General features: G+C 43.4%; 1 protein-coding gene across 3 annotated transcripts in view; it reads left to right on the top strand.

The window, feature by feature from the left end:
- Positions 1-25,999, top strand: part of LOC134339312 (ras GTPase-activating protein nGAP-like) — a 133,155-nt gene extending 107,156 nt beyond the window's left edge. For all 3 annotated transcript variants that reach the window (XM_063035706.1, XM_063035709.1, XM_063035707.1), the window contains 9 exons: positions 4,162-4,306; positions 7,161-7,397; positions 9,764-9,965; positions 11,384-11,484; positions 14,863-15,232; positions 16,028-16,159; positions 17,901-18,073; positions 19,619-19,706; positions 23,620-25,999. In XM_063035706.1, coding sequence (XP_062891776.1) covers positions 4,162-4,306; positions 7,161-7,397; positions 9,764-9,965; positions 11,384-11,484; positions 14,863-15,232; positions 16,028-16,159; positions 17,901-18,073; positions 19,619-19,706; positions 23,620-23,850 — 1,679 coding nt within the window. In that variant the 3' untranslated portion in view covers positions 23,851-25,999. The remainder of the gene's footprint in view (positions 1-4,161; positions 4,307-7,160; positions 7,398-9,763; positions 9,966-11,383; positions 11,485-14,862; positions 15,233-16,027; positions 16,160-17,900; positions 18,074-19,618; positions 19,707-23,619) is intronic.
- Positions 26,000-26,847: the final 848 nt, after the last annotated feature.

Genomic DNA, 26,847 nt, shown 5'->3' with positions numbered 1-26,847 from the left:
CCTCCTGTCATGTCCACGTTCTCTGTGGCAGACTCACTCTTAATCTCGTCATACTCGGATTTATCTGACTTGACTTCCTCCTCGGCTTGTGACACATTTGTACTTGATCCACCTTCAGATTCTAACAAACTTGTAGCAGGTGCAGGCGACTCCATGGAACGCGTCGAACTACTTGTTCCGGGCTTTTCAAAGAAGGGCATGAAGAACTTGCTCAACTTCTTGGCTTCCTCTGCCTCCAACTTTCGTCTCTTCCGTCCTTCAGCTCCACTTTCCTTCATGAAGAAAAATTTCATGGTCTTCTTACACAATGCTCTGAAATAAGGCCATCCTAGTGCTTCTCACCCATGATAATTAAAGATAGATCATACATCTGAAGAAAATTATTTTTTCACTATCCGAGGATGGCTTGTCTGACTTTAATAGAAATTGCTCTGTAATACCCCCCTTCAAGTGGCGCCCAGGGTACCTGCCATACCTTCGATATGCCACTGGCTGGACAATTACCAGGCAATCTCCAGTAAATGTCCTCTCTCTTCTTCACCATTCCCCCATCCTTGTTTTCCGCTCTCTTCTCATCTCCTTACCTGCCCATCACCTCCTTCTGGTGCTCCTTGCCCTTCCCTTTCCTTTCTTCCCTGGTCTTTACCCTCTTCTAACAGATTCCCTCTCCTCCATCCCTTTATCTCTTTCACCAATCAACTTTACTTCACGCCCTCCCCCGCTCCAGGTTTCACCTGTCGCATACTACCTTGTACTTCTTCCTCCACTCCCCCCATCTTCTTACTCTGACTTCTCATCTTTTTTTCTAGTCCTGATGAAAGATGTTATCAGGTTCGGATATGGCCCAAGTGCGGAGTGAGACACACTGAAGCAGGTTGATAGTTCACAGACTTTAATGCGAACAGTGTTAAAGGGAAAAGAAAACAATAAATGCTTGGCCATTCAGGGCTGTTAACTAAAACCCTCAAATGGAAAACGAAGCCTACACTGCAGCTGAAAAGAACATCTAAACATTTAACAATTACCGCTAGTCTTCAGAGTCAGTTGACTTGACAGTCCAATTTCTCAGGGAAGGCCCGATGCAAACAGGCAGTGAAGTGTTGCTGTGCTCTGTCCAAGTCTTGACAAGCACTACGACAAGAAGTATGGAGTTAAATACTATCACAATTAAATAATAATTAGCCAACACGTGCAAATTCACAAGTGTAATTGCTATATCTACTGTGCTGCTGAATCCGTGGTTGTGACAAAGGGGTCTTGGCCCAAAACGTCGACTGTTTACTCTTTTCCATAGATGCTGCCTGACCTGCTGAGTCCCCCCGGCATATTGTTTGTGTCGCTTTGGATTTCCAGCATCTGCAGATTTGCTTATAGCTGGACAATATACCTGGTCAGGTGCTGAGGAACTGTGTGGCCTCAGAGGTCTTAACAGATATCTTTTATACCTCCTTTTGAAACAGTCCACTGTTCTTGCAGGCTTCAAGGCAACCATCATCAATCTGGTGCACAAGGGAGTGATGGTAACTGGCCTCAACGATTTCTGCCCAGTGGCACTGAGCAGCTGATAATGGATTATATAGAATCCCACCTTCCAGCTACAATGGATCCTTTCTAGTTCAGCTCCTGCTCAGACCTGTCCACTGATGATGCCACAGCCTTGACTCTCCACTCCATCCTGTCCCACCTGGAAAACAATGCCTCACATACCAGAATGCTGTTCGTAGACTTCAGCTCAGTGTTTAGCACGATTATCCCACAGAAGCTGGTGGGCAAGCTGTCGTCTTTGGGACTCAGCACCCCTCTCTGTAATTGGAGCTTGGACTTCTTGACAAAAAAGGCTCAGTCAGTTTGAGTTGGGAGCAACATCTCAAGCTCCATCACGCTGAGCACTGGTGCCCCCCCCCACCCCCCCAGGCTGTATGCTGAGCCTGCCACTGTTAACACCGCTGACTTATGACTGCACTGCCAGATCCAGCTGAACCCCATCGTCAAGCTCACTGACGATACTACAGTGGTTGGCCTCCTCAGCAACAATGATGGGCCGGCATACAGAAAGGAGGTAGAAAGGCTGGTTACATGATACAAGAACAACAGCCGGAGTCTCACTGTGGACAAAATGAAAGCAATGGTTGTGGATTTCAGGAAGGCACAGGTTGACCACTCTCTGTGGCTCTGCTGCGGAGAGAGTGAAGAGCTGAGTGGGAACGTGACATTCCCCCATGTCTTCTCTCCCACCAGCTTTCCCCAAGCCACAACATCTGGGCTCTGGCCGGAGCCAGGCAGAGTTGGATGTGGTGAGTAGACAAGTTCACTGAGTCAGTGAGGTTGTCTGGTAGCTGCTCTTCCTGTGCCGTTTGCTGTCCTGTCACCGCTGTTTCCGTCATCCTCTCTCACATAATTGTTGTTCACTCCCAACTCACGAAAAGTTAGGTTCAGGAACAGTTCTCAGGAATGGAAGTCAGAAATAGCTCACTTATCCTTCTTTAGGTACAGAGAGCAAAATGGCACACAAAACTTCAGGGATAATAGATAGAGCAGATTCTGCAGATACTGAGCATCCAGAGCAACACACACACACACACACACACACACACACACACACACACAGACACACACACACACACACACACACACACACACACACACACAGACACACACACACACACAGACTCACACTCACACAGACACACTCACACACACACACACACACACTCACACTGACACAGACACACTCACACACACACTCACACACACACACACACACACACACACACACACTCACACACACACTCACACTCACACACTCACACACACACTCACACTGACACAGACACACTCACACACACACTCACACACACACACACACAGACACACTCACACTCACACAGACACACTCACACACACACTCACACACACACACACAGACACACTCACACTCACACAGACACACACACACACACTCACACGCACTCACACTTGCACTCACACACACACCACACACACACTCACACACTCACACTCACACTCGCACTCACACACACACACACCACACACACACCACACACACAGACACACTCACACTCACACTCACACACACTCACACACACAGACACACTCGCACTCACACACCACACACACACACCACACACACACACACTCACACACAGACACACTCACACTCACACACGCTCACACACACACAGACACCCACACCACACACACACACACAGACACACGCACGCACACACCACATACAAACACACACACACACCATACACTCACACACACACACACATACACACGCACTCACACACACCACACACACACACACACACACACACACACACACACATACACACACACTCACACACACACACACACACACACACACACACACACCAAAACACACACAGTGCTGGAGGAACTCTGCGACTCTGCAAGTCAGGCAGCATCTGTACAAGAGAATAAACAGATGGCATTTCAGACAGAGACACTTCATCAAGACTCCTAAGTCCTGGTGAAGGGTCTGGGCACAGAATATAGACTCTTTATTCCCTTTCATAGATACTGCCCGACCAACACTTGCTCCAGCACTTTGTGAGTGTTGCTTCTGGTATAATTTCACCAACAACCTAACACCTGCAGTAAGATTAATCTGTTCTCCACACTCTTGTAATCAGTTCACTTTTGCTTCTCAATTCATAAATTCTAAGTATTTCTTTAATTTCTGTAAATGACTTCAAGAAAGTTAATCTCAAGATAATATATGGTGACATATACGTACATTGATAACATATTTACTTTGAACTTTATATAACAAACAATCTGCTGGTCCTGATGCAGGACATTAATCTGAGGTATCAATAATTCCTTTGACCCCATGAGACCGCTCGACTGTCCGTGTAACCCCAGCTGATCGTTGTTGCACTGGACTGCGGCATCTGTTGTGCCTCGTACCCCCAGCTGTCCCGTTATGCTCTGCCTAACCTGCCCTCGCTCGCTCATTTAGCCTACAACTCTGTAAAGAGGATAAGAGAGAGGGTGTATTAAAATACTGGAGAATTATTGAAGTATTATATTTCCCTGACAAACGTCAGTCTCGGTTTTAGACAGCGGGTGCTGGATACTGCTGACTTTTACCTCCTGCAATACCGTTTACAGGAGACTTTGTGATAAGGCTCTATAATCCTGAGGAAAATTACGAAGTTGACCCGAACAAGTGCCCGGCCAATGACGCACTGGAAAACCAATCCAACATGAGGGAAAGCTGTGAAGAAGCATTCAGGCAAATAATGGAATCCCAGTGGTGAGTATACAGGAATGATTGTTGGAGCAAGAATAGGCCACTCAGCCCCTCTTGTCATCTATTTTATCAGTGCTATCCCTAGCTTCCTGTAATCTAGAACATGCCACAAAATACGGCATTGTTAATGGTATGTGCATTGGATGCACGAGTTGTTCCTTTGGGGATTTCAGATCTAGATACACAGGGGTCTTAGGCTGGTACGTTCCCTTTTTGAAGTAGGGAGGAGACAGTGTACCCCACGTCCAAGGAGTGTGAGAGGTTGCAGCCTCTAGTTAGGTATCTGAAGTAGCTGCTCCTCAAATCCTGGCTGCCCTTCAGCTGCACGTTCCTGATCTTCAGTCACTCGGTCTGGGGGGTAAGGGTCATGGGTCACAAGGGTGTGATCTTCTGGTTGGTTTGTTCCTCAGGCTTGGCCAAGATGGACATTCGTGCGTTCCAGGTGGTGGGCAGTTGAGCTGACTGCCTGTTCCACCTCTGGGATTACACCCGTACCTGCGTGTCCCTGGAGAAGGAGCATATGGTATCCACAGATGTAATCGGCCTGTCCCACAGGTCCAGTGAGGAGTTAAATCACTGTTGCAGACAATACAAAATGGTTAGAACATAGAACTGCAGGCTCCTCAGCCCAGAACAGTACAGCACACGACATTCCTCGGCCCAGAACAGTACAGCACACAACAGGCTCCTCGGCCCAGAACAGTACAGCACACGACACTCCTCAGCCCAGAACAGTACAGCACACGACAGGCTCCTCGGCCCAGAACAGTACAGCACACGACACTCCTCAGCCCAGAACAGTACAGCACACGACAGGCTCCTTAGCCCAGAACAGTACAGCACACGACACTCCTCGGCCCAGAACAGTACAGCACACAACAGGCTCCTCAGCCCAGAACAGTACAGCACACGACACTCCTCAGCCAGAACAGTACAGCACACGACAGGCTCCTCGGCCCAGAACAGTACAGCACACGACACTCCTCAGCCCAGAACAGTACAGCACACGACAGGCTCCTTGGCCCAGAACAGTACAGCACACGACAGGCTCCTTGGCACAGAACAGTACAGCACACAACACTCCTCAGCCCAGAACAGTACAGCACACAACACTCCTCAGCCCAGAACAGTACAGCACACAACACTCCTCAGCCCAGAACAGTACAGCACACGACACTCCTTGGCCCAGAACAGTACAGCACACAACACTCCTCAGCCCAGAACAGTACAGCACACGACACTCCTCGGCCCAGAAGAGTACAGCACACGACACTCCTCAGCCCAGAACAGTACAGCACACGACAGGCTCCTCGGCCCAGAACAGTACAGCACACGACACTCCTCGGCACAGAACAGTACAGCACACAACACTCCTCAGCCCAGAACAGTACAGCACATGACACTCCTTGGCCCAGAACAGTACAGCACACGACACTCCTCGGCCCAGAAGAGTACAGCACACGACACTCCTCAGCCCAGAACAGTACAGCACACGACACTCCTTGGCACAGAACAGCACAGCACACAACAGGCTCCTTGGCTGTCAATGTTGTACTGACCCTTTAACCTTTTCCAAAAGCAATCTAACTCTTCCCTCCCATATAGCCCTTCATTTTTCTATCATCCATATGCCTATCTAAGAGTTTCTTTCATGTCCCTAATGTATTTGCCTCTACCACCACCCCTGACAGTGTGGTCAATACACCCACCACTTCAGTGTAAAAATCATACCTCTAACATCCCCCTAAATTTTCCTACAAACTCCTTAAAGTTATAGCCACCCATATTAGTCTTTGCCGCCCTGGGAAAAAGTTTCTGGCTACCCACTCTATTTTTTCAAATCTGTTTTAATATCATCAGCATATGTCATGAAATCTTAAACACCTCTATCAAGTCACCTATTATTCTCCTTCTCTCCAATAAAAAAGCCTAGCTCACTCAACCTATCTTCATAAGAAATAGCTTCTAATCCAGGCGGCATTCTGGTAGATGTCCACTGCATCCTCTCTAAAGCTTCCACAGTCTTCCTATAATGTGCTGACCAGAACTATACACAATATTCCAAGTGAATATAAGATTGAATTATTGTGATATGTAATTATTTGAATAAACTTTTAACAAAAAAGAGAAACTACAAGACCAAAGAAGTAGACCTATGCATTGGATGTACTAGTCATCACTGACCGGGCTTCCACTGACATGTGGGAAAGAGAATTCCCAAGATTTACAATCTGATGAGTAAACAGATCTCTCCTCCTTTCTGGAATAGTCCTCGGGGTTATAAGCACTGGCTTTTCATGGTTAACCTGGTTAATCAGGCTCTCATCCTCTGAGTGAGAGATCAGAGATCCCAAGTTCCCTAGAAACTTGCTTTGTGACTCGAGGAACCTCAGCACTGACAGCAACATCAATGTGATTCACGTGGCTCCTCATCACTGGGTCTCTTCTTCCCCGTCTGCCAGCTGTGGAGTGAAATCCTATCATTTTCAGATATTGAGCAACACACACGAAATGCTGGAGGAACTCAGCAACTCAGGCAGTATCTATGAAGGATGATAAACAGTTGATGATTTGGGCTGAGACCCTTCATCAGGCCCAAAGCATCAACTTTATTTCCCTTCATAGATTCTGCCTGAGCTGCTGAGTTCCTCCAGCTTTTTCTGAGTCTTGCTCAAGATTTCTGCAGAATCACTTCTGTCTATAATGTTCAGGTATTGTTGGAGTTTCAAGGTCTGACTACTTAGAGCCACTTGGTCAGCAATGCTTACTGACCACGAAGAGTTTGTGGTCCAAAATGTGCTACAGCAGCTCTGGGCTGCCCATTGGAAGCTTCCCTAACTATGTATCTTCCTTCCAGTGTCTTTCCCGACGAGCTGAGGCAGATATTTGCGGCTTGGCAACAGGAGTGCGTCAACCGCGGGAAGATGGACATCGGCCAGCGGATGATTTGTGCCTCACTGTTTCTGCGATTCCTCTGTCCGGCAATCATGTCTCCCAGCCTCTTCAGCCTGACCCAGGAGTACCCCAACGACAGCACCGCGCGAACCCTCACCCTCATCGCCAAGGTCATTCAGAACCTGGCCAACTTCACCACGTAGGTCCATCCCATCAGCACACGCATGTCTGAAACAGGAGCGGGAGGACTGCATTTCTATAGCACCTTCGGGACCCACACCCAGGATCAGGATCAGAATTGTGTTTATTGTCACTGACAATACTGTGCAAATTGTTGTTTTGCAGCATCAGTACAGTGCGAGAGATAAAAGTTATAAGTTACAGAAAAAATAGCAGTGCAAAAAGTGAATACTGAGGTTGTGTTCATGTGTTCCTGGGTTCATCTCATAGACTGTTCAGAAATCTTATGGCAGAGAGGATGAAGTTGTTCCAGGAACATTGACTGTGGGTCTTTAGGCTCAGAGCATGGTCAGTCTTGTGCTGTGGGAAGCACAGACACAGCCATATTATGCACGGCAAGCTCCCACAAGCTACAATGAGTTAATAAGCTGATAGTCAGTTGGTTGGAATATTGGCTTAGGACATTGGGTTAGAAGTTTCCTACTCTCCTTCAAGAAATGGCCAAAAGGATCAAGAAACAATCTGCTTGAGGAACTCAATGGGTTGAAGAGCATCTGAATTGTTAATGCTTCAGTTCAAAATCCTTCGTTAGCTTCTGACTCAGGGTTTTGAGCCAAAATACTAACAATTCCTTCCCTTCCCGCCAACAGTAGCTGCTCGACCCCAATGAACTTCCCCAGCAGGTTGTTTGTTGCTTTGGATTCTAGCATTTTCAGACTCTTGTGTCGGCCAATAGGATCATTACTTTTTCCTGAGAGGACCTCAGTTTAAGGGTGAATGTATGAGGAGCATTTGATGGCTCTGGGCCTGTACTCACTGGAGTTCAGAAGAATGAGTGGGAAAATGAGAGACCATTGAAAGGCCTAGATAGACTGGATGTGGAGAGGTTGTTTCCATTAGTGGGCTAGTCTAGTGGGGGCACAGATTCAGAAATGAAGGATAACTCTTTAGAACAGAGATGAGGAGGAATATCTTTAGACAGGGGGTGAATCTGTGGAATTGATTGCAGATGGCTGAGGAGGTCGAATCATTGGGTATATTTAAAGCGGAGGTTGGTAGGTTCATTAGAAAGGGTGGTGAGAAGGCAGGAGAATGGGGCTGACAGGGAAAATAAATCAGCTATCATCAGATGGCAGAGCAGATCCAATGGACTAATAGACTAATTCTACTCCTTTGTTTTATGGTCTTATGGCTTAATAGCTTGTCTAAAATTTTAGTGTTTCCAGCATCATGCTTTCTCTTAGTACATTTATTTTATTTTATTGAGACACAGCACAGAATTGGCCCTTCAGCCGTCTGGGCCGCACAGCTCAGCAACACCTGATTTAACCCGAGCCTATTCATGGGACAATTTACAAAGACCAATTAACCTACCAACCGGTACGTCAATGGACTGTGGGAGGAAACCGGAGCACCTGGAGGAAACCCATGAGGTCATGGGGAAAACATACAAACTCCTTACAGGCAGTGGCAGGAATTGAACCCAGGTCATTTGTGCTGTAAAGTGTTGTGAGAACCATTATGTTACCATGCCGCCCCGCTGACTGCATCAACTAAGATTAAGCAGTTGAAGGAATGATTAGCGGGAAGCCTCCTGGCCTGAGAGCAACACAGAAGTGTAGCTCAGACAGCTGCTGTCTCACAACCCCAGAGATCCAGGTTGAGTCCTGACTTCCAGTGCTGTCTGTGTGGAGTTTGCATGTTCTCCCTGTGACTGTGTGGTGGCGGGGGTGGGGGGGGGGTTGGTTTCATTCAGCTGCACCGGTTTCCTCTCACAGTTTAAATACATGTAGGTTGGTAGATTAATAGGCTGCTGTAAATTGCCCCTGATGTGTAGGTAAGTGGTAGAATCTGGAGAGAGTTGACGGGCAGGTGGATTAGTGTAAGTGGACTTGGCGGGCCAGCGGGCCTATTTCTGCTCTGTGTCTCTCTATGACTCATTCACCCCACGACTCTCTAATTCCCTCTGGCCGCCTTAGGCACTGGTTCAGGAACGGTTACTACCCTACAACCATCAGGCTCCTGAACCAATGCAGATAACTTCATTCACCACCACTCCGAACTGATTTTACAAATTACAGGCTACTCTCAAAAACTCTTTACAACTCAAGTCTCAGTATTACTTTTATTTACACAGTTTGCCTTCTTTTTAACATTTGTTGCTTGTCAGTCTTTGTCTGTCTATATATAGTGTTTTTTTTTTGTAAAATTCTATTATAGTTATCTATCAATTTTCTTTCTTTCTTTCTTGATACAGTGTGGAACAAGCCACTTCAGGCCTCCTTTCTCTTGTAAATGCCTGAATGAGAATGAATATTGGAGTATGTGGTACTTTGATTGCAAATTTACTGTGAACTGCAAACTCAGTTTGTTCTCATTACACAGGTTTGAAGACAAGGAAGGTTACATGACCTTTATGGATGACTTCCTGACGTCAAACTGGGAGAACATGAAGATCTTCCTGACAAACATTTCCAACTCGGAGCCTAACATGAATCCTGTAGAGTTTGAAGGCTGTATCGACCTCGGGCTGGAGCTCTCCATCTTGCACTCTCTTCTCTGTGACATTGTGTCTCGTTTGGACCAGGTACAGTTCACTCGAGTTTAACCTTGTCTCCTTATTTCACCCCTTAAATCATTGAGACCAATGTCTTTCAGCTGTAGTGGTTGATAATTACTAGTCATTTACTTCTTAAATCCTCCATTGCCATATCAAAATGTTATTGAACTGGAGAGAATTCAAAGGAAGTTTACAATGATGTTTAAAAAATAAGATGTTGCACTGTATAAAGAGATATTAAGTAAGGTAAGTGGAGAGAGGGATGTTTTGGGGAAGAAAGGGAGCCAGATGGATTTAGAGAGGGAGTTGCAGAACCTGGATCATGTGAAATTGGGAGTCCGTAGGCTTGTGAAGGAAAGCGACTGGCGAATAAAAAGGCAACAGATAAAAATTGTGCCTTAAAGAAGGTGAGGGCAGTTAGCAGTCACCGTGGGTGGCACGGTAGCATAGTGGTTAACACAATGCTTTACAGTACAGGAGACACAGGTTCAATTCCCGTCACTGCCTGTAAGGAGATTGTACATCAGTTTCCTTCGGGTTCTCCAGGTTCCTCTCACAGTCCAAAGACGTACTGGTTGGAAGGTTAATCGGTCATTGTAAATTGTCCTGTGAATAGGCTAGGGTTAAATTGGGGGATTGCTGATTGCTGGCACTGCTCGAAGGGCCAGAAGGGTCTTGTCCATGCATTATCTCCAGAGCAAATCAGGAAAACATCGTGGTTTGAACATCCTTTGATACCGTTGGACAATGGTGCCGGAATTCTGGGTTGAGGGCAAAATTTAATCAACGCAGGTTGTGGATTAGACTCAGTAGTTCCCTTTATGATGTGTTTCTGGTTTCTGGTTGCTCCTTTGGATCGGGGTGGCCTGCAGATAACGAACACTGAGCTGAACTGAATATCTCTGGACTCTTTTGATTTAGTCTTTTATATTCTGTGGTATTTGCTCTTATTATGTACCATTTGCACAAATTTTTTTGTGTGTGTGGGGGGGGGGTTAGTTGATGTTTTTCTTGAATGGAGTCCCTGGTTTTCTTTGTTTCGTAGCTGTCTGTGGGGAAGACAAATGTCGGGGTTGTATACTGCATACACACTTCGATAATAAATGTACCATGAATTTTTGAATCATTGAAATATATTTAACAATACACAAAACAGTGGAGGAACTCAGCAGGTCAGGGACAGTCAACGTTTTGGGCCAACGTTTCCAGCATCTAAAGCCTCTTGTGTCTCAGTAAGAATGTTTATATGCTATTTTTATGTTTTTATTTCAAATTGTTTCATGGAATGAATTTAAATCCCCAGCTGGGGTGGACCTGGATTTCTCATGTCTGAGTTTGGGACTTGCTAACGTGCTAACGTACATCAAACATCACTAATATTCTCTGTTTACCATCTCTTTTCCATGCACCTTCCGGCGACCTCGTTCAACCTGAAACACTGACAGAACAAACTTGACAGACTGCAGCCTCTCCCCGCCATCCTCGGCAGGATTACCCATTTAATGGAGAACCCAAATGCACCGCCAACACCTCATCAAGAGTTCAGGTATGGCCTCGGCAGGCTGGCTAATGTTGAAGTGATTTTGAATGTTCAAAAATTTCTAACCTCGTTAACTCACAATTATTTTAAAAAAAGCATGTTCAGTCCAGAAGTGTGTCAACTCCTGCGGTCTATAAAGTGCACCTGAGTTAATTTGGCTAACAGTATCAGTATGCAATCATTTAAAGTTATATTAACAAATTAAAATTGACCACAATCCTCTATGTCGCTAATTACTGGAACACTTCTGTACCAGCACTGCATTTTCTCTGTTAGTGCAAAACTATCCTGTGCATTCTGTTTTCTTTGCACCATTTCAATATACCTATGTACAACATGATCTGTGTGGATGCCAGGAAAAACAAATGATTTATGATTATGAAGACATGTAGTCCTCTTTTATTGTCATTTAGTAATTGCATGCATTAAGAAATGATACATTATTTCCTCCGGTGTGATATCACAAAACACAGGACAGACCAAGACTGAAAAAACTGACGAAACCACATAATTATAACGTGTAGTTACAACTGTGCAACAATACCATAACTTGATGAAGAAGTCCGTGAGCACAGTAAAGTTCAAAGTTTCTCAAATGTCCCACATCTCACGCAGACGGGAGAAGGAAGAAAAACTCTCCCTGCCATACCGACGACAATCCGACTCTGAGTCATCCGAAAACTTCGAGCTCTGATCAGCTCTCCGACACCGAGTACTGAGCGCCATCTCTGTCCGAACGATTCGATCTCCTTCTCGGTCGCCAAAAGCAGGCAAGGCCGGGGATTTTGAGGCCTATCCTCTGAAAGATTCCTGAACACACAGAGCGAAATTCAGAAATTTCTCCAGATGTTCCTCTGTGCTTTCACGTCCATTCTCCATCAAATCAGAATTGTCTACGGCCCCTATTTAACAGATACGATATCATTTTTCACTGGAGGGCTGCGCACACGCAGGCACGCCGCCATCTTCTCCTCCCGCCATTTCCACTGTATCTTAGTATCTGTGACAATAATAAACCAATGCTAACTCTTTCTCACTAAGAAACCTGATTTCTCAGTAGCTTATATTTGTGCTTTTTGAAAGTAGTGACAATCTTAAAGTAATACAGGTGGAAGTGCAAATTCTTCCTTGTTAATATTTCAGAATCAGGTTTATTAATGCATTTCATTGGCTTTGTTTCTGTACTCAGCACAATGACAATAAAATTGAATCTAATCTAATCTAATTATCACTCACTTACACGAAGTTAAATTTGTGCTTTGTAGCAGCAGCGCAAAGACATAACATGAATATAAATTGCAACATCAGTACATGGTGCAGAAAAGCAAATAACAAGTGGTGCTTATGGTTACATGAATTGGTCAGAAATATTTTGGTGGAAGGAGAAAAACTTTCTGAATCCTTATTGCTTGCTTGAGCTTTAATGCTGAAACAAAAACAGATTTTGCTAGCAAGACCTTTGGGGACATTTTGGTCGTCTATTTTACAAAAGGTTGTACACTTACAGTTGACTAATGATAGTGTTATCATTAACACCTTTCCCATCAGTTAAACGGAGTGAAAAATATAAAACTGTGGACACTAAAAATCCAAAGCATAAATATACATTGGCAGAAATAATCAGTAGGTCAGGCAGCATCAGTGCGGAGAGAAACAGAGTCGACGTTCAGGGCAAGGAACTTGCATTAGAATTGGAAATGCAAGAGATTCTGCAGATGCTGGAAATTCAGAGTAACGTGCAAAATGCTGGGAAAAAAACAAAAGTTCAGGCAGCATCTATGGAAAGGAATAAAGAGTCCAGGTAAGGGTCTCGACCTGGTCAAATTCTTATTTCTTTTCATACATGCTGCCTGACCTGCTGAGTTCTTCCAGTAATGTGTATGTGCTACACAGAGAGGAGGTGGTGGAGGGAGCAGGGGAAAATGTAGGTGATAGGGTACAGACTGAAGTTGTAACGATTACTGGCCACTAATTCCAGAAGGCATTGTCAGTGAGCAGAAACTCAGCTGGACTGGTCACATTGAGAGTGTCTTGACAAGGGTAGGGTTAGAGGCTGGGGGGTACTGCCAGGAGAGACTCCTCTTGGACATCTCAAGTCTTTCAAGACATCAATCAGGAGCAGGATAGAATGTGCCCCAACTTGTCTGGATGAATGGATTGCATTGGCAATAATCATCAATACCATCTGTGAGGGTATTCAGACACTTAAAGATTTTAATGGTTAGCTTTATTTGTCATATATACATAAAAATGTACAGTGTAGCACTTTCTTGAAAAGAAACCAAAACCACTCTAAGACCAAGCATAGCGATTGACATGTGTTCCTCAGTTGTAGAAATTTCATTCAGGATCAGATTTAATATCACTGGCATATGTTGTGAAATTTGTTGTCTTTCCAGCAGCAGTACAATGCAATACATAATAATAGAGAAAAAATGAGTTACAGTAAATATATTTTTAAATATTAAAAATAAATAAGTAGGGCAAAAATAAAAATAAAAAAGATAGTGAGGTAGTGTTCATGGGTTCAATGTCTATTCAGAAATCGGATGGCAAAGGGGAAGAAGCTGTTACTGAATTGTTGAGTGTGTGCCTTTAGACTTCTGTACCTCCTTCCTGATGGTAGCAATGAGAAGAGGGCATGTCCTGGGTGATGGGGATCCTTAATGATGGATGCTGCCTTTTTGAGGCATCACTCCTTGAAGATATCTTGGATACTATAGAGGCCTGTGATTAAGCTGACTAAGTTTGTAAGTTTAAGATCCTCTATTAAGAAACTAGCAAAGACAAAGAATAAAAATGATAAAAAATGAATGAAACTAAAACTAGCGATATAATGAGCGGTCTAATTGTATTTAAGAGTAAATAAGCATACTTAAACATTCCAAATTGCATTTTGGCTGCCTTTCTGGCTCTGCCTAGACTAAACTGATGTAAGATACCTTCGCCCTACCATGTCCCAGCCCATGCGACAAATTACCCATAATAAATGCGCAAAACAAAATACAATTAAGACAGAAAATAGATACATGGTTCCTACACACACTACAATGTTATTTGCATTAATGTTCAACACACTTCCAGTGGCAACATAGCATGCCAAAAACATAGTAACCCTCACTTGCGTTTTCACTTGTTTAATGGGAAGAGTGTATAAGTTCCTGACAGACAGCATCAGGAATTGGACCCAGGTTACTGGTGCTATAAAGCATTTTGCTAACTGCTAACCTAGGCACTATATTCCAGGAAAGTGCTAAGTCAGTACTCAACCATCCCCACCTTCTTGCTTTTCCACTTGGTGCCACTGCACCCCCACCCCCAGGGTAGACATTGTGCAGGCACAATCAGCTGGGAGACACTCACATGGCTGCTCTTCTCTTTCAGCTCGTACAGCCGGATGGACAAACCGTCCTACGTGGCCCCCAAGGACGTCGACCAGGTCAGCGCGTCCCTGTTGAGCCTGCCGAAGCCTTCGGCGGAAGAGCCGCACCTGGGCCACAGCAGATTGCCAAGCAACAGCGCAGCCACGGTGAAGCGCACCCAGAGCGCGCCGGCTCGGAAGAGACCCAGCCTGGCACAGAAATCGCCAATTTGCCAGCTGAGTTTGGACAAGGGAGACTGTGCTGACCAGGACACCATTACTGGCCTGCCAGGCCGAGAGTACAGCACCTTAACGAGGATGCCGGCATCTGGCAGGCACTCTCTAAAGTCGCCACACCCTCGCACGCAAGTCAGGTCCTACCCGAAGATGCAGGTAACTAACCCATCTCTCAACTGAACTGAACTGCCTCAAAGGGAAATGAGCTTTATTTGTCACTTGTACATTTAACCACGCAATGAAATGCGTGGTTTGCATCAAATCAAATCAGTGAGGGGGTAGCCACAAGTGTTGCCACACCTCTAACCCCCACATCTCACTAACCCTAACCCTTACTGTACGTCTTCCGAATATGAGAGGAAACCCACACGGTCACGGGAAAAACTCACAAACTGCTTACAGGCAGCAGCAGGAACTGCCCCCCAATCTTACAGCTTGTTGCTGTAAAAAGTGTTGCACCAACTGCTATGCCTCCTATTGCAGAGAGAGCTGGGGACAGATCCTTATGGAATTTATACGCCAGTTTTCAAAAGCAATCAGTGCCTGTTGGGACTTGTCTGCAGAGTGGAAAATCGCTTGGGTTATCAGTAACTTGACAAGGGCCAATGAAAAGTAGTGAGGTGTAAACAGAGCAGCCATTCTGGGAGCAACCACTGCTGGAGTAGGCCACGGTTAGAGTGGGAGGCTTTGTTTCAACAGCCTTTGACGAGAACAGTTTCTAGTAAGTTTTTTTTTCTCTTTCTTTGTCCATTATAGCAAAAGACAAATAGTGGTGTCCCTTAGGATAAGGAAACATAGTGTCTGATTGGCTGTCTTAGTTGGTGTCACTCAACTCATTTCCTCCCACCAGCCTGACCGCCTTTTCTGTGTTTCAAGATCTCAGAGCAGTGCAGAACAATTCCTCTTGGCTTATATCCTGGATGCACTAACCACCTTTTTTTTTTGTGACAGACACACCACCCTCGCCAAATGCTGTTTGATTCATTCAGGAAGTCCCAAGTTCCTTGGGAACGCAATGCAGGAAATGAGAAGTGGTCTTCGCAGAGAGAGTCAGAAAATCAAGGCAACAAACCTTTCGAGAAGGTGAGTATTATACCTGATAGAGTGTTTCTTTATGACTCTATATCAAAGGCAAAATGTCTCTCATAGTGAATATTGAACATTCTTTGGAGCCATTGTCCTCATTAAATTTGTTGTACAAAACTCTACAGCCATGTCCTACCTCACATTAATTCATGCACCCTTGCATCGTGTGGCATAACTAGTTCCGGTAAACTAAAATCTTGGTATTAAAGCTCTCATCCTTGTTTTCATATCTTTTCATGGCCTTGCCCCTCCCCATTTCTATTCTCCAATCCTCTCTGCTGTCCGTGCACACCCATTCCTGGGCTCTTGCTTTTCCTTGAATTTACTCCGCCTTCAGCTGCCTGGACTTGCTTACTTAAGACCATCGCCCCTACTGGGGCTTAGGCTGCCAAGAGTCCTCTGTACTGGGCCAGCATTTCAAGTTGTCCCCAAGTGTAGCCTATCTTTGAAGATCCTTCTTCTCCTAAGGATGAGGACTTTGGAGCTTCTATTGGCATTTATGTAGCACTGGGTTCTTAAAGGATAGGATTGCTAGCTCCATGCCCAAAGCGCTTCCTTTTGTAGCTGGGCTTGGGACCGTCCATGGTGGAGTTCAGCTGCCAGACATTATGTCTAAAAGTTCCTCCCTAAACCTCTCCTTATCTCTGTTTCCCCTTTCTTGACCCATCTTCCAGCATATTCCTTAAAATATTGCCATGTGTCTTGGAGCCAGATGTTATTTGATGAGTCTCCTGGAAAGTAACTTTGTTTTCTTTGTGGCTAATAAATGATTGAGGTAGAACCTGGATGTCTGGGCTAAAAATGCAAAGAGTTCAGATCTCACAGTGGTCTTAGTGGAATTTCATTTCAAGTTCATGTTCCTTTGTGAAATAGAAGGAACATTTGGCCCTTTTAATCTATGATGCTCTCAGGACAATTTCCCCTTATTTCTCTATAACTTACCTGTTCCATATATCTATCAACCTCACCTATACTCTCCTGCCAACCATCTAGACCACTGTTAATTGGCCATTGTAAATTAACCTACCAGCTTGTCATTGGTAGCAGGGGAGAAACTGAAGGGAAACCCTGTGGTCACAGAGAGAACTCCATGCAGACGGCACTGAAGGTCAGGATTGAATCCAGGTCTCTTGAGCTGTGAGGTAACCACATGAATATTTACAATGATATTCAACGATGACCACAAGCTACCAGATTGCTGCCAGAAATACCTGGTTCACTACCATTTGGTCAGCAGCCTTCTAGCAGCATCAGCAGATTCCCTCCTGCTTAGAACCAGCACCTAGAATTGCCCTTCCAGTCACACTCTTTCAGGCTTGGAAATACACTGGTGGCCTTCCATCTTCATTGCACTAAAATCCTGAAACACTCTCTCTAACAGCTTTGTGGTTTACCCACACCTCAAGGACTGCACTGGTTCAATGAGGCAGTTCATCACTACCTTCTCAAGGGCATCCAGGGGTAGGTAATTAAATGCTGGCCCAGCCTGTGATGCCCACATCCCCTGAATGAAGAACAACTGCACGAACAAACAGACTGATCTCCTTGAGGTACTGATCTTCCCCAATGAGATCAGCCTTACTTGATGCAGCCTGTCCAGCTTGTACAGGTCCTACAACCCCACGAGATGCCCAAGCCAAAATCTTTCTCAAATATAAAGCTGGCCTGGAAATTTAAATCATTTATTTCAGTTGAGGAAATGAATAACGCAACTTTTCTTCTCTGGACCATCCTGCAGCACGAACAAGACATTGCCAGTCTCCAAGAGACTGTGGGGGCGATTGACCAGGACATCAAGGATCTTAAAACCAGCATGACAGAACAGGTTGAGCAAACGCTTCAACAGAGTGAGGAGAAGCAGAAAAAGGAATTGGAAGAAAGGGACAAATTGATAACCAATCTCACTAACAGGTGAGGGAACAACAATCTCCTTTAACATGATGAACTAAGATCACACTCTTTAGACAGACAGCGCTGAATCTGTGGAATTTGTTGTCACGGGCAGCTGTGGTGGCCAAGTCTGCACTTGTATTTAAGGAAGAGATTGACAGGTTCTTGATTGGTCAGGGCGTGAAGGGACACAGGGAGAAGGCAGGGGATTGGGGCTGAGAGAGAAACTAGATCAACCATGATGAAATGAAGGAGCAAACTCAATGGGCCAAATGGCCTAATTCTGCTCCTATGTCTTATGGTCTGTATGGCCTTAGCTCAACAACAAAGAAAAAATAATAACTTGGGAACCTTATTCCAGGATATTCAAGGGCTGTTACTGTTATAGCCAATTTGTGCACTGACACTACTTACAGTATGATGATTGTTTATCCCCTGGACAGCAGGAGAATGAGGGGAAATCTCATAGAGCAGACAAGAATTTTGAGGGGTACAGATAGAATGAATGTATGCAAGCTTCTTCCCCTTGGCTTGGGCAGGATGAAAACTAGAGGCCATAAGTTTAGAGCGAAAGGTGAAATATTTAAGGGGAATCTGAAGGGAAACTTCCTCTGTCAGAGGGTGGTGCAAATGTGGAACGAGCTGTCAATGGAAGTGGTAGATGAAGGTTCAATTAGATCATTGAAGAGAAGTTTGGATAGGTACATGGATGGGAGGTGTTTGGAGAGATATGGTCCAGGTGCAGGTAGATAGGATAGGTAAGCATAAACTAAATGGGCTGAAGGGCCCATTTTTGTGTTAAGGTACTCTGACTCTGTGCTCTATGACTAGCCCAACTTTCTTTAGCAATGTTAGTCTGGGAATAAATTATGCCAACTTAAAAGAACATCAAAAGACTATCAAATAATGAGAAACAAATGTTGTGCTCTACAATTCGACAGGTATGTCTCTGCAACTAACGGTTAACAGTATCGGGTATCCAGCACACTGTTTCAAAGTAGAACAGGGCGTTTATCTCCGAAGAAAAGGCTAATATTTATCCTTAAAGCCTCAGAAAAATGATGTCCTTTATTGCATTGTTGCTGTGGGAGCTTCTTATGCGTAGATTGGCTGCTGCATTACAGCAGTTATTACCAGTACAAATGACCTCATTGGCAGTAAAGAACCATGGACATGAAAGTCTTTCTTTTGATTGAAAGGGAGGCAGATGTAACAAATTTCTAGTGGTCAAGTCAGGTTTATTGTCATGTACAAGTACAGTGAGGAAACTTGCTTGTGGCACATCACTGCCCAAGGGTTCAGACAACACTCAGAACGTTAATCACACTGTAAGTAAGTTAGACAAGACAGCAAAGAACAAAAGAAAGACCAGGAGAGGATAACAGTTAACATGAACATATGGGGCTGTGAGTTAGTCACCCTCATTGACCTGCCCCTGTGAAGACTGTGGCAGCTTTCAACTGCCATGTTGCTCCTGATGGGCACTTTCTCCTGCACTGCCCAGTGGTTACTGCATTAATTGTGTCGTAGCCCGACCACACACTAATCTGTCTTCTGCTCCTCCAGGCTTGAGTCAATTGAAGAGGAAAAGCAGAAGGATGCTGAAAAGTTGGAAATCGCGGCCCAGAAGAGCCAGCAGAAGATTGAAAGTTTGGTATGTAACGCGCCACTCACTCTTTGAAAACAGAACCGTAAACAGTGGGCAAAGCATTTGAGAAATCTTTAAACCCAAGTTTATATTCAGAACTCTGCAAATTTCTCTCATCCATTCTGTGTTAAGATCACCAGGTCTTCACAGATGCTCTCGGTAACTAAACCAATGACTGGGCTGTATCCTCTTGAAGTTCAGAAGATTTATCTCAATGAAGCACAGAGACATCTGTTAAAGGGTCAATGTTCTTAACTGCTTCTTTCTCCAAAGATGCTGACTGATTTGCTGAGTCTTTCCGTAATTTCTTTCCATTATTTCTATTTTTTTGACTATAATTTATGTTCTGTCTCTTATCCCTTGGCTAATCATGTATACAGTTTCTGACATCCCTTTGAATCCCACGTATTCTTTTCCAACTAAAGTTGTTTGTTGGGATTCAGTTTCTGAAAACCTAAAAATACAGCATCCACTGCAATACCTTTATCAATGATCTGTTAACACATCCGGCAGTTTACAGATGTAACCTGCTTTTATCAACAGCAAACTCAGTATTAGTTACTGCTCCCCAATGGCCTGATGTTCAACAGTTCAAAAATTCAAAGGTTCATTTATTATCAAAATATTTATGTAGCAAACAACTGAAACTTGTTTTCTCCAGATAGCCACAAAACAAAGAAAACCATGAAATTGCTCAAAGAAAAACATCAAACCCACTTCCCAATACACAAAAAAGAATGGCAACATGATCATCAGCCCGTAAAACACCCTCCCCACGCAAAAAAACAACACAATACAACAAAAGCATCAGCCCCCGCAAACCCTCCTTCCCTGCACAAAACAACTAACAAAACATTTTTGGATTTTGGATTTTGGATCTCCCCTCCCCCTCCCACTTTCAAATCTCTTACTAGCTCTTCCTTCAGTTAGTCCTGACGAAGGGTCTCGGCCCAAAACGTCGACTGTACCTCTTCCTAGAGATGCTGCCTGGTCTGCTGCGTTCACCAGCAACTTTGATGTGTGTTGCTTGAATTTCCAGCATCTGCAGAATTCCTCGTGTTTGCGTAACAAAACAGTTACCTGTCTTTTCCTATGGTTGCCTGTTTTGTTTTTTTTCCCTTTCCTGTAGAGGGATATCTTGTGTTATTAATAATTCTTCCACAAACATTGTCCAAGGAGCATTGGAAAATCATGTTCCAGGCATCCGCCATCTTCACCCCGTTATCTCTTGCCTGAATTATTTGTTAACTCTTAAGCAGATAATATTTTATCTAATTCTATCTTCCTATCTTCAATAACTTTCCTATTGAATAACCTGCATGTCCCAGCCACTTTCCTGCATCTCAACAACCCCTCTATGACAAAACACTGTGAGGGAAGTTAGGTATGGTTAGTTCTTGTTAAGACACCAGTGGCACAGAATTTACAAAAGATGTCCATTCTGCCATTGTATTGTTAGCTTTTATTCAAGATTGTTCGATGTCATTTCCAGTACACAAGTGTAAGCGAAACAAAATAATTGTTACTCTGGATCCAATGCATCATATAAAAACCTAGACTAAGATAAAGAACACAATAATAAAAATCACGATAAATATAAATACGTAAGATGGCTTACATACATAGATTGATTGTATGTCTGTCCATAAAGTGATGCTACGCACCGGAGTGCCTGTATACAAGGTGACCCTGAAAAGAAATAATAAAACCAGTGGAGATGGGGGTGTGGAGGGGTGAGTTAATGGATGGAGGTGTTGCTCAGCCTTACTGCTTGGGGAAGGTGGTTGTTTTTAAGTCTGGTGGTCCTGGCGTGCATGATATGTAGCCTCTTCCTTGATGGGAGTGGGACAAATTGCATTAAAATTATACTCTTTTATAGGGTATGGGCATTGTTTTCAACTTGAAAGATTATTGCCCTTAAACAAGGTGTCTTGCTCTGAAGTGTTGAGGAAATGGGTGGGATTTTAGAGCATGTATCTCCCAAAGAAAAGGCAAGTTCAGGACAATCTTTCTTTGTTAAAAGGAAATTTCTTTGTGAACTAGAAAGTTCAAAGTTCAACATAAATTTATTATCAAAGATTATCTATGTCACCATATACAATGCTGAGATTCACTTTTATTTGCGGGGAATCACAGTAGATACAAGAAGTAGAACAGAAAAAGTGAAAGACCACATCCAACAGGACAGACAGCAACCAATGTGCAAAAAGAAGACAAACTGTGCAAATATAAAAAGAGAGATAAATAAATAAATCAATAAATAAATACACAATAAGTATTGAGAACGTGAAATGAAGAGTCCATAGGTTGTAGCAACAGTTCAGTGATTGGGCGAGTGAAGTTACCCTTCTAATTCAAGAGCCTGATGGTTGAGGGGTTAATAGCTGTTCCTGGACCTGCTGCTTTGGGTCCTGAGGCCTCTGTACCTTCTGAAGGCAGCAGTGAGAAGAGAGTATGATGTGGATGGTAGGGGTCCTTGATGAAGGATGCTGCTTTCCTGAGACAGTGTTCTGGATAGATTTGCTCAATGGTGAGAGGGCTTTACCTAGACTGGGTCACATCTGCTACTTTTTGTAGCATTTTCCGTTCATGGACATTAGTGTTTCCATACCAGTCTGTGATACAACTAGTCAATGTTAACTCCATCACACATTTATAGAAGTTTGTAAAAGTTTTAGATGTCATGCAGAACCTTTGCAAACTCTGAGGAAGTTGAAGCTCTGCCGTGCTTCATTCGTGATGGCACTTGTGCTGGACCTAGGACAGGTTCTTTGGAATGATAACACTAAGGAATTTAAAGTTGCTGCCCCTTTCCATCTCTGATCCTCCGATGAGTTTGGCTCATGGACCTCTGGTTTCCTCTTCCTGAAGTCAGAATCATATCCTTGGTCTTGCTGACATTGAGTGAGAGGTTGTTGCTGTGGCACCACTCCCCCAGATTTTCAATTTCATACGAGATTGGAATCTGTCAATAAATGCTCCCTTATCCTGTGCTTATCCCCTGCAGTGATGGACTTGGTCATATGAGAGGAAACTCAAGATAAAGTTTTAGAGCAACTGTTTACTTAACATAAAAGCTATAGAAGAACAAGACAATGATACAAAAAGCAGAGGAATGTCTGAGGCATCTCTGACTACTAATGTAAAACAATAAATCAGCTCCATTTCCATGTGCAACTGCAGGATTTTTTGATGCAGTCAGATTTTTTATCACCCAAATATCATTTGAATGCTAAGTAGCCCAGCTTCTATTATTGTGCTCCCTCGGTCAAGGAACAGCGATGCTTCTCTCAATTTCAGGAACAGTGTTCTCCTACAATGGTAATTACAAAGTTGAGTTTGCCATGTTTGTTTGCATACCACAATGGTTAGATTGTTCAAGTTCTTTGCAATTTTGCTTTATTTTTTTGGAACCCTTGTAATCATCTAAAAAATGATGAGGGGAGATAGAAAAAGTAATTAGGAATATTTCCATCAATTATGGAGTTCCATAGGGAGCTGGATAATTCTCCAAAAGGAACTCACAGGGTTCTGGGGATATTGACTAACCGGGATGCCTATACATAGAGCTGGTATAGACTTGAGGGGCTGAATGGCCCTTTTTCATGCTGTAACAAATCTGATTTTGAGGATTCAAAATGAGGGGACAAATATTTAAAACAATTTGTGGAGGGGTTACAGAGGGAGCTGGGAGAAAAAAAAACCCCAGTGGTGGTGAAGTCACTGCCTGAACAGAAGGTGGAAATAGAAGTCTTCATCCCATTTGAAGTGTACTTGAAGATCTGAGATCTGCAAGGATGAGGACCCAGTGCTGGAACATGGAGTTAGACACTTATTGAACCAGTATGGAAATATTGCTCTTATTTGTAAATTATGTAATAATGCAGAGTTGTGGTTAACCTGAAGGTCTTCATTACAGGAGACTCGCCTACTTTCAATGGAGAAACAGTATACAGAGTTACTGAATACCGTTGGCAAGATAATGGACAACCAGCAGCTAGCAGCCCCCAGCCAAGCTGCTCCTGCAGATACCTCAGTCAAGACTCCTCCTGACAACAGTCCTGCTTCTCCTCCTGATCCCAACACACAAACAGATCATGCTGAACCTCAAATAGTGGAGAATGGCCAAGTCAAGAATGGCAGTGTTTAAGAACTTCGTTCAACACCTGGAATGTGTTTCACTCTTTGGGAAAGGACATGTGAAATTTCAAAGTAACAAAAATATCACATGCATTCACAATTATTCTTGATAACATATCCAAGTTCATTATCACAGGCATACATACCAAGGGTATACTAAGTGTTTTCATTGTGTGTGAAGTCCAAGCCTCAGATAAAGCCATTAATAATCTTATGGGTCATTGTGGCCAAACCCTTTGAGTGTTGGTTGAGGGGTAGACAATGATTGCCAGAGTTTAAAAATGTGAACCTAATTTGGAGTTCAGCTGACACAGTCCCACAACGCATATATCACATGTCACTGGAAGTCTACACTCCAGCTGTACCATTACCAACTGTCCCCACATCAAAACCACTGTATCTTCAAAAGTCCGGTTCACATTGAATTCTGTTTATAATGTATCACATTTATCGACATATTAGTATGCCATCTGACACCGTTTCAGCTGGGCTCTGTACAGGTCACACCCCTCAACTCCAAAACTCTTATTGCACAGATCTTTGAATCATTCAGTCACACTGCGACCAATTTAAATTGAAAACACATTGGAGGTTGCAAATAATACAGTATGTTTTGCCTTAAATAGAGTGCTTTAAAAAAAATAAACTGGTTCTCAGGACAGTTGTATCTCACCTATGACTTGTCCCCTGAGGAAGAGGTGACAAGCTACCTTCTTGCACAACAGTACTGTAGTCCATCTGGTAAAGTGCTGCCACAGGATCACTAACTGATTATATTCTCTGTATTAAATTAGTAGCAATAAGGGAATATCAAAATGTGTCAAAGATATTGTGGTATGCAGTTTAAAAGCAAAACTTGGAAGGAATGTAATTTTGGAAAAGAACATTATTTTGTAAACAGTTTCAATGTAAAAATTTTATATTTTTGTATAATATTTTGCTCAATGGGTGACTGAAAATGTCAAACTTCGCTGGAATAGAAAGCATATTTGGATTAGCAAGGCTGTGTGTGTTGGTCATTGATTGGTATAGGTACAGTGAGCAGGACCTATATTGTTCATTTTACAATTTTATTTAAGAAAATTTTGAAAATCCTTCATTCCCTAAGTTGTCACACAGAAAGAACAGTAGCTCAGATTCAGCAAATCTAAAGCTTGATTTTTCCAAATGCTTTGCAGGTGGTTTAAAAGATTTAACAACAAATTATGAGATATTAAAGTGGGGTAAATAATTTGAAGTCTTATAGGTGAAGCAAGGGATGAAGAGGTTGGAAAGAGCATTGCAGAGTTCAGGACTTCAGCCGTTCAGGGAATGGCTGCTGGAGGCTTTGCTAGGGAAATTAGGGAGCCTAAGAGGTCAGAAGTTCCGAGAACACAGAGGGATACAAGACTAGGGAGAGTGCAGAGACACTGAGAGCCTTTCAGGGATGTGAACGCCTGATTAAAACAGATAGGAAGTTGATTTATGTTGTTGAACAAGGGGATGTTAAATGATTGTCAGCCAACCAATGCCTGATAAACCCAGCAAATTTTCATAAGTTTACAGGGACAGGGTGAGCGAGTGTGGCCGATTAGTTGAAGGATGAGTTTCAGTGAAAGACAGTTGTGGTATGGAGGGAAATTTGCAACGCCAGGCAGAGAAGTATGTGGAACCAGGTCATTTGTGAACTTGGTGCTGCCTCATGAACCGTTCCTTACAGTTTCACGAGCTGATTTAATTTTTATTCAGATTCAGGTTTCCAAACTATCATTCATTGACTTATTTATTTTAATGTGTGTATTTTTTTCTGTCAATTTTGAGTAATTGTTATATGAAAATGACAAATTGCAACGGATATCTTCAGAGATGATGAGAGAAATGTGGCCTCCATTTTGTGATATTATTTGGCTTGTCAATCATTTTATGAAACGATGATAAGTGAGCCACCATTTTGTGATGTAATAAAGAACGACTGTATTTTGTAAGGTGGCACATAGCTACCGTTTTGTGAGGTAGCATATTCATGCATCGTTTTCGGAGAGCGAATCAGCACAGAAAAACAGTGTATTTTACTAAACATCAAACATTTCTGACATCTGCATAGCTACTCAAATAAATAATGCAATATACTAATTCAGCTTCTGCAAATTCTCTTCAATTTATGTAATCTACAGTAATAAATGGGCAATAATGTATCATTGTCAAAGGCCTGAATGTGATATTATTGTGATATATCTGCCAAGTTAAAACGATGGCTGTGTAGGGAATTTTCACTTGTTTAATGAAAGGTTCCAGACGGGGATATACTCTTAGGGTCTAGACATAAGGTATCATGCACAAAGGGAATATTAGCGAACAGACAATGCAAACACAAATGGGTTAGGTCTTGCACTAAATAATTAAAAAATCATGTTACTACTCCAGAAAACAGAGTCTGCCTTGGGGCATTTAAGGCACACAGACAGAGCCATATTCTTAAAAGGGAAACGTGGGCCAGTTTCCTCCCACAGTCTAAAGACATACCGATAAGTAGGTCAATTGGTCAGTGTAAATTGTCCCGTGATTAGGGTAGAGTTAAAATGGTGGTTGCTGGGCAGTGTGACTCGAAGGCTCGAAGAGTGTTGTATCTCAATTAATAAACAAATAAAATGCATTGTTCCTGGATATATTAATGCAATACCGCACTAGAGAATGCAGTGGAACTGTGTCGGGGACTGGAGTGGTAGGGAGGGTGATATCTGGGTTGGGGACAAGGATAGACTGGTGAGGAGAGCTTGTCAAGGATAGGATCCCCAGGGAGAAGGTACTGGCAAAGACAGCAAGTGAGTATCATAGAGTGCTATACCATAGAAAGATGCCCTTCAGCCCATCTATTTCATACTGACCTGGTCTCCTACTTAGTCCCATCTACTTTTTTTTTATTAAATGCAATCGTGAACAATAGCCGGATCAGAAATGCTGATCAAGTCAACTAGTTCCCAAAGAGAACTCTGATAGGCCAATCAGATGGTTCACTGCTGCTCAGCGA

This window comes from Mobula hypostoma, chromosome 29, assembly GCF_963921235.1.
Source record: "Mobula hypostoma chromosome 29, sMobHyp1.1, whole genome shotgun sequence".
NCBI classification, from domain to species: Eukaryota; Metazoa; Chordata; class Chondrichthyes; order Myliobatiformes; family Myliobatidae; genus Mobula; species Mobula hypostoma.
This window is presented reverse-complemented; position numbering and strand designations above follow the sequence as displayed.